The sequence below is a fragment of the Phragmites australis genome, chromosome 10 (assembly GCF_958298935.1).
Source record: "Phragmites australis chromosome 10, lpPhrAust1.1, whole genome shotgun sequence".
NCBI lineage: Eukaryota > Viridiplantae > Streptophyta > Magnoliopsida > Poales > Poaceae > Phragmites > Phragmites australis.
In genome coordinates, this window is record NC_084930.1 from 3,672,145 (window position 1) to 3,683,247 (window position 11,103).

General features: G+C 46.6%; 1 protein-coding gene across 1 annotated transcript; it reads right to left on the reverse strand.

The window, feature by feature from the left end:
• Positions 1 to 4,013: 4,013 nt before the first annotated feature.
• On the reverse strand, positions 4,014 to 4,687 carry LOC133883552 (uncharacterized). Its single transcript, XM_062322904.1, has one exon. The coding sequence runs from the start codon at positions 4,603 to 4,605 to the stop codon at positions 4,210 to 4,212; it is 396 nt and encodes a 131-aa protein (XP_062178888.1). The 5' UTR covers positions 4,606 to 4,687; the 3' UTR covers positions 4,014 to 4,209.
• Between the last annotated feature and the right edge of the window lie 6,416 nt (positions 4,688 to 11,103).

Consider the following 11,103-nt stretch of genomic DNA (forward strand, 5'->3'; position numbering starts at 1 on the left):
GGTCGAAATTCGGTCAAATTCACTTGGTCAAATTAGTTTGACCATGGCAAAAACCGACCGAATTGGGCATCTAGTATCCAGACGATTTCACCGATTAATCGCTCGATTTGATCGGTATTCGACCGCATTTTACGCATTTCATTTGTGGTCGAAAACCGCTCAAATTTCATCAAAAATTGTTCAATTTTATCGAATTTCAGTAAAGTTCAAGAAAAACCATAAAGATATCTCAACCTTGTAAAATTGATAACTAATTCATCTAAGCTTTAAATCAAATGAAAAAAGAATATCTATTTCCTTGTCACAGGATATACATGATAAAAGTATTTATAGTCATAAAAAAGTTGAACATTTTCTGTGAGAAAATGTATTTTCTAAACAGTATTTCCTAAACATAGTTAAATGCATAGTTAATTCTTTGCTAATCCAAAAATTATGAAACCATTTCTTTAGTCTTGTTACATGATCCTATGTCTTTTTAAAATACATGAACTCATTAAATAGTTACTGTAATATGTAGGATTGTGTAAATGTGTTGTAAATAAATTAATTCATAACTAACCTATCACACCTCTAAAATTAGTGAAACCACTATTATTAGTGTACGTATATTATATAGGAAAAAAATAAAGGTAGACATGAAAATGTTATTACAATGTTGTTTCTTAACATGTTCACTTTATGCATGTGAACTTTGTAAAAATCATTAAAAAATTAATAAAACTCTAAATAAAGTAAAACTAATTTTATATATCCTCTTAAAGTATACCCTACACACAAAAATATATATTTGCATGTTAATATTTTCCTTAACTCGAACCCTACTAAATGAGTTGCACACTTTTTCTTTTTTTCAAACTTTCTCTCCATAAAATATGATGCAAAGTACATTATTTAAAAAATCAAAAAAGGTCTTAGAATTGTCTCTAGTATTTAGAATTTTTTGTGATTTTTATTAATTTTTTAATTTAAATTTGAAAACTGATCAAAATTTGGTGTGAACCGAATTGATAGTTTTTGGTAAATATCGAACGGTTTTTGAACTTAATTGTCACCCGCCCACCTCTTGTGCAAGTTCCCAAGTATTCCTAGTGTCACACCCAAATTAAAAATGGCTTCACTAATTTTTGAGGTGTGATGGGTTAGTTACGAATTAATCTAATTGCAACATATTTATACAATACTGCATGTTACCATAACTATTTCATAAGTTCATGTATTTTTAAAAGACATAAGATAGTGTAAGAAGACTAACAAAATTGGTTTCATGATTTATGGATTAGCAAAGAGTAAACTATGCATTTAATTTGGTTTAGCAAATACATTTTCTCACAGAAAATATTCAACTTTTTTATTAGTATAAATACTTTTATCATGTAGATCATGTTACAAGGAAACCAACAAAATTTGTTTCACTTGATTTGAAGCTCAGATGAATTAGTTATTGATTTTACAAGGTTGAGCTATTTTTTTGATTTTTTTATTGAACATCACTAGAACTCGAGAAAACCGCTCGATAAATCGCTAAAACCGAACGGTTACCGACAAAACCGAGCTGTTACCGACAATACAGAAAATGCGCTCGATAAATTGGCGAAACCGTTCGGTAACCAGTGCTGTCGAAGGGTTAACTCCTCAAGCTAGGATCTGGAGGGACCCCTTTTGAGATTCGGCCAGGGGGATGATTCTGAATCCGCTTTGTAGGTGAAATAAATGGGAGTAAATAGGATGCAGGTGGAATGGAATGATCGGATGCAGGAAATAGTAAATGCTCAGAGGATTTTTAGATAGGTTCGGGCCACACTAAGCGTAACACCCTACTCCTGTGTGTGTGTGTGTTATAAATACTCTGAGAATGTCTCTCTGAGTATCTAATAGGTTACAAGAATATTTATCTAGTCTAGAGCTTCGTGCTTCTTGTTCTTCGAGACTTGTCCTCAGCTCGGTCTGGACCCTCTTGTCTCCGGGGAGCCCACCCCGCTTATATACTCGCCGGGGTGGTAACATGCCCAGAAAGGATGGCACTAGTTCCAAGGCGTCATAAATGTAAAGCAAACATCATGGGCTGCTGCGCGAGGTGACGGGGAGGGTTGAAAATGCGTCCCCTTCCAGTCTTGCTCGTCATCATGCCGCTTTTCAACGGGCGCCGCATGGAGGGCCCACCGGGCAGCCACCGAGCAGCCCGGCGTGCCCCGCCCAGTCAGAGCAAGCCTGACACAGCAGGGCAGCAGGCGAGGCACCTCGAGCTCTGCGACGTTATCCCGAGGCACGCCGGATGACGCGCGATGGGACCCGTGCATCAAATATCGCCACGCCTCCCTGCCAGGCCGTGACAGGAACTGACAGCAAGCATGAGGGGAGCAGTTGGAAGTGACAGGTCACGCGTCCTCTTAAATGCAGCATCGGACCTCTCACCAGTTGACACCTCACCGCTGGGCCTCTGTGGGGACCACCGGCGAAGGACTTCTCAGGCCCTCGGGGAACCGAGTGCTCGGGGGCCGCTATTCACAGCCCCGAGCACTCCCTCCCGAATATGCCCTTTCTTGGTCCTCGGGGAACCGAGTGCTCGGAGGCCACTATTCACGGCCCCGAACACTCTCTCCCGGAACTGGCTAATCGGGTCCTTAAGGAACCGAGTGCTCAGGGGCCACTGTTCATAGCCCCGAGCACTCTCTTCCGGAACTGACTGTTTGGATCCTCAGGGAACCGAGTGCTCGAGGGCCACTGTTCACGGCCCCGAGCACTCTCTCCCGGAACTGGCTGCTCGGGTACTCAAGGAACCGAGTGCTCGGGGGGGCACTGTTCACGGCCCCGGGCACTCTCTCCCGGAACTTGGCTTTTCTTATCATCAGAGAACTTGGATGCTCGGGGGCCACTGTGTATGGCCCCAAGCGCCCTCTTCCCGGCACTTGATCCTCTCGGGTCATCGGGGAACCCGGGCACTCGGGGACCACCATTCGTGGCCGCGAGCACCCTCTCCCGGAACTTGGTCTTCTCAGACCTCGGGGAGATAACCCCCGAGGGAGGGCGCCACATGGCACTCTGCTGTTTTGGCCTCGGGACTCGAGGACCCCCGGTTCCTGTTTCACCGACAAGTGCAAAACGAGCGGTTACCGTTCGGTCGATTCAATCTGAATTCTCGCTGAATTTTAAATTTGATCGAGTAAATTTTGAGCAAATTATCGTCGAATTTCAAGCGGTTATCACGATAACCGTGATTTTTCGGTTACCGCCAGGTTTCGATTTCGTGCTCCAAACGGTTTTGTAAAACTTGGTGTCGAGGGGATAAGAGAGGGGTGGACAGGATCTAGAGTTCTATTATTTGTTGGGTCTTCTGCCATTCAAGTTTTTGGGCTAGGACGTTAGGCTGTTGTTTTTCTAAAATAATATTAATCTAATGGAAAATTATAAAATATTATATATTTATTGAAAATTGCAAAACTAGTACTCTAACGGAAGGCCACTTCTAATGTTTTTTTTATTATGTGATGTCTAGGAGAAGAGATTCATGTCTTGCTAGTTTTTAAAATCTTTTAAAATAATTTATTATCTGGTGATCATTTAAAATTATTCATAGAGTTAGTTTCTTTCATAAAAAACAAACTCTTTATCTTTAATCTTTAAATTATTTATCACATCATCTTTTTCTTCAGTAAACACCTAATTAATATCTAAAAATTAGCATAAAAATTACTTAATAAGTGATTTATGCTTGACAGACTCCCTACTTGTGTCTCACTACTATCGGCAATTGATTTGCCAACAAAGGTACTATTTTTGTCACTCGACTCGATGGGAGTGAGGATTTCACCCGTTGGGAGACTCATGGGTATGTCATACACAGCCCCATGGAGTAACAACTTACCGATTTCTTGCCCACTGCCTTCTTTAAGTGAAATGCCATTAACCAGATCCTGTTTATAAAAGTGTCTGTTGTTAAAAGTGTCTTCATTGGATCTTAATGACGCGAGATCGCGAATCCTGTGAATTACGGCTAAAAATGAACTCAACATGCAAACCATAGATGCAACGATCTACAATTCTAAAATGAACTCAACATGCAAACCATAGATGCAACGATCTACAATTCTACGCTGACATCAACAATATAAGATTACATCTCCAAAAGCTAGAAACGGGACCGAATCCATCTGCACATTATATCTAGAGCCTAAATAACAGACGAGCACCGAGCAATTAGTCAGTGACTCAGTGCGCGGCGACCAGGTCCGACGGCGCCGACGCGAACGAATCGACGAACAACTCTGCGGTGTCCGTCTGCGGCGGCAGGAACACCACACTCCTGGCCGCGGCCAGCTTCTTCCGGAGCGGGTACCGCATCCCCCTTGCCGCCCCAAGGAAGCACGGCACGCCGCTGCCACCGTCTCCGGCCACGAAGGCGGGGGGCGGGGGCCGAGCAGGCGAGGAGGACGGCGGGAGCATACGCGACGCGGCGGCGGAGCGGAGGGAGCGGGCGAGGACCTTGGAGTCGCGGAGCCGGGCGAGCGCGCCCGGGCGGAGGAAGCGGTGCGGGCTGCTGCGCAGGCGCTCTTCGGCGCGCGGGGCGGCGGAGCGGCGCGCCGGGGAGCGGAGGGGGCGGTCCATGGACGGGCGGGCGGATCGGGAGTGAGAGCGGGGCGAGGAGTTGGAGGGAGATTTGGAACTGAGCGCAGATTTGGTGGTGGGGACTGGGGAGCGGGGAGGGAGGGGAATGAATATATGGTGGCGGGCGGGTGGAGCGGTGGAGGGAAACGAAAACGAGGCGCGGCGGGAAGAGGGATGAATGAATAGGATGGAGGAGGGAGATCGGAAAAGGAAGGGAGGCGTACGGCAAGGCATGCATTTGGGTAGAACTCGAGTTGTTTTGGAAGGGGCTCGAAGCCAAAAAAAAAAACCTAGGAACGGCATTAGGGTAGGTTGGATCTGTGTCTCACGGGTTTGAAAGCTAGTGAGATAGGTTTGGGTGTGAAAATTGTCTGGTGTTCCATGAGTTTCAAAATCTCGACACATTACTCGTTACCTCTTATGGATCATTTTTTCCTGTAGGTCATTACTTATTTACCTCTTGTTCCCTTCGGCTCCTGATATGATCGAGTCTGCCCGTTACCTAATTCTCCATTGTCGTCGTCACTACCTCACAGTCGTTGGTCGTAAAAACTACGCACCAGCTAGCCCTACATCTTGTGTATTATCTTATGAATGAGGTGAAGATGTTAATAAATGTCCTCCTCCTGTACAAGCCAGGTCTTCACTCTTTTATATACTAGAGGAAAAGATATTCATACAAACGGACTATGCCAAAATAGGTGAGAGACCTACACCTAACGAAGCCTATCTATTCCTAACTCATCATGATGACGGGTAAACATGTCCACCACGCTTTGGTCGTCCTGCACGCCCTGTACGATCTCTGAACATTATCACGCTCATCCGTCAGACCATCTAGTGGCATTAAATGCTACAAGACAGGTCACTGCAACATCACGCCACCCCACGACCATGCCTCATCGAAAGCAAGCGCCTAGGGAAGAAAAATACTCGAGTGGGCAACATTAAATGAGATTTGACTAGTTAGATAAGTACATGCTCTGCGACCAGCAAGGGCTAGTCACAGGATTTTGCTTTGTGACCAGGGGCTGGTCGCACGAGCCTCACCATAATCGCGTGATGAGGTCGTAGTTTCGACAATACCTATTGTCAGCTAACGCCTGGAGGGACAAGACCCACCTCGTGGGTCAACCTCTGTACCCGTTGCACTGACAGTAGCTCCAAACTCCCTCATGGATATTGTGGACTGAGTTGTTCACCGCAATGGTCTGTGGTCGCTGCATGCCACGTGGTCATGGTCGAGTCTAGTCACACCACTTGAGCCTCAGGTGATCATAAGTTTGCCCAGGGAGTGGTCAGTGGTCGACTCAAGAAACCGTATCCCGAGGGAAGGTTAAACATCAAGAGAGGGGGGAGAGGAAAATGTGGGAGAGAGAACATTAATTACCGCCAGGCCCAAGGGAATTTCGGTTCCCCATGCGCGACCTTTTGAGTTTCGCACGGATTAGACCCCGCGACAGTTGAGATACCATGGTAGCCCTTTAAATTTGAGTACCCACAGTTCCCCATGAATCATTTTGTCATCTCCCTTAGCCTCCAAGTCTTCGCACTAAGAGCCCCTCGTCTCCGCCTTCGTTCTTGCCCTCGCCGCATCTTCCATTTGGTCCAATAGCGTGCACCAGCAGCGAGCCCGCCTTTCCCTGCTCCAAGTGCGATGGGGCGAGGCTGAAGTCGATGCACGATGTCGATCTGGTCACCTGTCGCCTTTCCTCGAGGAACCATACTGGGGATAGCGTGCCCCCTCCCCAACAGGGAGAGATCGTGTTGTTCGTCTTATTCTACTTGGCAGGTCTCGTACCATACTTCTCCGAGTTCAATATAAATCCTATGCGATTTCAAATCTCTATGCCACATTTGAAAATTGTGGTGGATTGCTTAACAATTATTTTAACCAAATCCGATCAACCTCGAATTCAACCCAAACAACAAGAGCAAAGGGAAAGGCTCCCTTCCTGCTAGGGCTGGAAATGAGCCGAACCAAAGCTCAATGGAATGATGGCTCGGCTCAGCTTGGCTCGGTTGATGGCCCAAGCCAGCTCGCAAGGGCTTCTGAGCTTGCTAACATGGACGCTGCATGACTTAGGATAGTGCAGGCGATGGCGGGCGACACGATACGGGTGACGGTAGCATGGTGTGAGGTTGAGGACTTTGCTAGGAAGGAGGAGCTGTGGTGCGGTGGCACAATGGGCGGAGGTGTGGCCAGAGTTAGGGAAGAAATGGTGTGTGACTCAATTCGACAGGGAGAGCGGTTGAATCCGATGGAGAAACCCCGTGTGTCCTTCCCCTTCAGCTCACGTGGCTTGGACGGGGTGGATCCATTCTCAACTCAACGGATTTGGGTGGCAGCACGGAAGATCTGCTCTGTGACGAGTGGAGCTCGACGCCGAAGTTGAGGAAGATGAGCTCAGTTTTGTGTTTTTCTAGTGACGATGAGGGGAGCATGCAGTGAAGAAAGGCATCCAACCTCCTGACGACGCTTTTTCTATCTCGTTGCTAGTCAAGCTAGGTATATCCAGCTCAGGCACGGAGGATTTTGCATGGCGACACACTAAGTAGAGAAAGTGGAGGAGCTCGGTAGTGTTGTGTTATGGAGAAATGGAGAGGGGACTGAGTGAGAGAAAGGAGAGAGCTCGGGAGGGAGAAGATGAGGCGAGGCTGGGGTGGGAGTGACATTTCCCGTGGGGAATAGCGAGTAGGGACGGAGGAGGGAGATGAGACCGATGGACTTAGAAGTGCCGAGCCGAGCCTCCACGAGCCCGAGCTAGCTTGTGAGCTTCGAGCTTTTTGTCCAGCTCTACTTCCTACTACAACACAAAAAGGGTGAACCCAAGACGATTCTTGTCGATCCGCTTCCATCGTCAAATTTGTTGGTCCCCCTCCCTTTCGATGGCCTCACTAGCGCCAGAAGAAAATGGGACCCGATTATCGACGACGGATTACAGATATCTACTATGTAGATCTAGAATCTTCCCTATATGTGTGGGAGATTTTTTGCTTCCTTTGACTCCCTTATAGCGATGGCACCACTTCCGTTGTCCACTTCGTCAACGAGCTCGTGAGGTATGTACTCCTTTGCCTATTTGTGGATGGGCTAGAGGCTATTTAAATCCCTTAGTGAGGGTTTCTTTGTACCCATGTCCTCGATGTTCTTGTCGATGGCACGAGTTTGGCTCTCTAGCTCATCTGTTCGAACACCGACGATGCCAAATCTGTTTTTTGGGTCGTCGATTCTGTCATCTTTGATAGCGGTGGCGCTAGACTTGTGCCATTCCATGTACTGCAAAGCAACAACCAATGTGCTACGATGGCTTTCTTCTCTCGCAATCTACTACAAATGTTTTGTGTCCCCTTGCTATCTTAGGTAGAAGATATGGTACCTGTCATTGGCATTTGTCTTCGCCAAGCTTAAGCTCGACGCTCTAGAGTACCATCAAGGTGGTCGACAATGACGAAGAAGACCCATGTTCTTTGATTTGTAATTTCTTTGTTTGCTAGGGTCCTCTTTGCTAATTGTCAGAACTAGAGAAGTAGATGTAGCGTGCCTTGCTGTATTTTTATTCTTCTCTAGGGTGGACCAGGGGGATCTGGATCATCTGACTTCACAGGGGTGAAGTCAGAGACACATAGTGCTTTGTGAGGGGAGCTACAATATTGTGTAGGCGAACACTGGTCACATTCACTATTCAAACACAGTGGTGATTTACTATTCATATGGTCATTGTAGCATTATAACTTGTTCGTCTATTTGAGACCGAAAGGCTCACAACGATTTGAAGTCACTGAGACTTCAAATCCTCTGAAGTAAGGGGATTCCAATTCGTACTAGGAGTGTAACCATTGTTTTTTATATGGGTCCTCTGAAGTCTGAAGTCAGGGGATAATTCGTACTAGGGGTGTAAGCACTGTTTTTTATAAGGATAACAATGGGTCGAGTCGGGACTAGGTGCAATGAGAACTCACTTGTCAGTGCAATAGGTAAGGAGGTGCCTCACGAGATGGGTCCTGCATCGCCAGGTGTCAGCTGACAGTAGATATTGTCGAGACCACTGCCTCATCGCACAATTAGGGCGAGACTGGTGCAACTAGTCCCCTGGTCGCAAAGCAAAATCCTGTGACCAACTCTTGCTGGTCTCAGAGTGGGTACTCACGTAACTAGTCAAATCTCATTTATTACTTCTCACTTGAGTATTTTTCTTCCCCAGACACTCGCTTTCGACGAGGCATGATTGTGGGATGGTATTGTGTTACAATGACCCATCCCGTAGTATTTAATGCCGCAAGATGGTCTGATGGGTGAGCATGACAACGTTCGATGATAGTACATGATGTGTAGGATGACCTGAGCGGGGTGGGAGTGCTTATCCACTTTCATAATGAGTTAGGAATAGATAGGCTTCGTCTGACGTAGGTTTGTCACCTGTTTTGCTATGGTCCTTTTGTACGAGCATCTTTTTCCCTAGTATATAAAGAGGTGAAGACCCGATTTGTAGAGGAGGAGGATATTCTGCAACAAATTCACCCAATCCATAAGACAATACATATGACGTAGATCTATTATCATACGGGAGGTCTGAACCTGGATAAATTCTAGTGTTCTTGAGTCCAATTTAATATACACTCGTAGAAAATATAGATCAACGCATCCATCGTCCGGTATACGCAGGATTCATTGTCATGGATTATCCTCGACAAGTTGAAATACTTTTTCGCTTCTCATGCAGGTATTACTCTCTCTTTAATGTAAAATTTCAACATTTGCTCTTTTGCCCATACCATTGATGTGAAATTTCAGTTAAAAAAACAGAAATTTGTGTGTTTTAGGTATCAAGGTTTTAAAATTTGTTGTTAGATTTTCACTATATGGCACCTTTCATCATATTTTTTCATTGTATGAGTTATTTGTCCTTCGTCATCTCAAATTCCCGGGTTTCGCCACTGAAAATAGAACCTAAACCTAGTGTAATTTGTTTGTTGCAAAAACCACGTCTGGCGTCTCAGCTACTAAGCTGGTGTGTTTTCAATTTATATGCCATTTTGCTCACCCAGAACCAAAAAAAAAAAAAATCCAGAATGAATGAACAAAGAATATAATGAGTCATTATTTTACAGTATAGAGTATTTTTATCAGGTCGATACAAAATGACCACCCCAAACATATCAAAAAATCATTCAGCTCTATAATCCTCACATCCTCAATTGGCACCTGCAAACGTTGAGTAAAATTGTGGTGTTGCCTCAGCGGTGTTGCCAGAGAGCCAAACCCGTGCCATCGACGAGAACATCGATGATTTGAGTGCAAAGAAACTCTCTCCAAGGGATTGAAACATGCTTCAGCCCATCCACAAATAGGCAGAGGAGTATGTAGCTCACGGTCTCATTAAAGGAGTGAATACCAGAAGTGACGCCATTGCTAGAGGAGAGTCGGAGGAAGCAAAATATCCCCCACAGATGTGTCATCAGGTTCGATCCTGATATTTCGGTAATCCGAAGTGAGATTAAAAATAGAATTTTATTATTAAATATAAATCGTATAAATCTAATTTTTTTAGTTTTTAACCAATATACACAATATACATATACATATGGATCTCTGAGTTTTGAGAGTCCGGGATGGCCGCCCCGCTCGACCCCCAGACCGGCCCTGGTGTTATCCTAGGAGAGAGCCTAGATTTACGTAGTAGATATCTACAATCCGCCACCGACAATTGGGTCCCCTTCTCTTCCGGGGGTAGTGGCTGGCTGTACGTACCAGACGGACGGGGAGTCGGGAAGGCCCCGGAGCTGCAGCACGCGGCCGTGTAATAAGTTGGTTGACGACGCATCTGGTGCTCGCGCCGTTGCTCTACCTCAGCATAATTCGTTCCTGGAGTTGGGTCCCTCGGCGCACCAGCAGCGGGCTCCGAGCGCGGGCATGCGCGCGCCAAAGGCGCGCGAGATCGAGCAGGCGAGCACGCGCACGGGTCCACGAGGCAAGGCGGCCTCCGTGGTGTGTGCTGCTGTCGTGTGGGCATCACCATTCACCAGCCACGCCTCGGCGTCCCATTCACGGGCGCGGTGGTGTCAGTCACAGGTGGCCGCGCGCTCGTGCGGCTCGCTGCCGCTGGATCTGTTGCTTGCGGCCGGCGCGTTGGCCGCTCTCCGAAGAAGACCACGAGGGACGGGGTGCCGTCATCCGTGGTGGGCGGCGCCACTGCTGTGCGCTCTCCTCGACGGCCCTCGTGTGTGTCGCGCCGCCGGCCTTAGCACAACGAGACTGCAACGTACGTACGGTGCGGGGGCACGCATGTAGCTGACCCCTCACCGTCACGGGCAAAGGGCAAAAAGCTTGTGAGCTCGAGGGAGCTGGGCAGCCGTGTATCTAAAATTTTGCACAAAATTTCCAATCCTCGATATATATATCTGAAGACCTTAATCTCTCTCTACCTCTCAAATATATACTCCTTCCGTTTCTAAATACTTGACATTTTTTATCAAAATTTCCTTACTCAAATGCTC

Excerpts from the sequence above, each read along its gene's own strand:
- LOC133883552 (XM_062322904.1), bottom strand. The coding sequence starts at position 4,605 with ATGGACCGCCCCCTCCGCTCCCCGGCGCGCCGCTCCGCCGCCCCGCGC.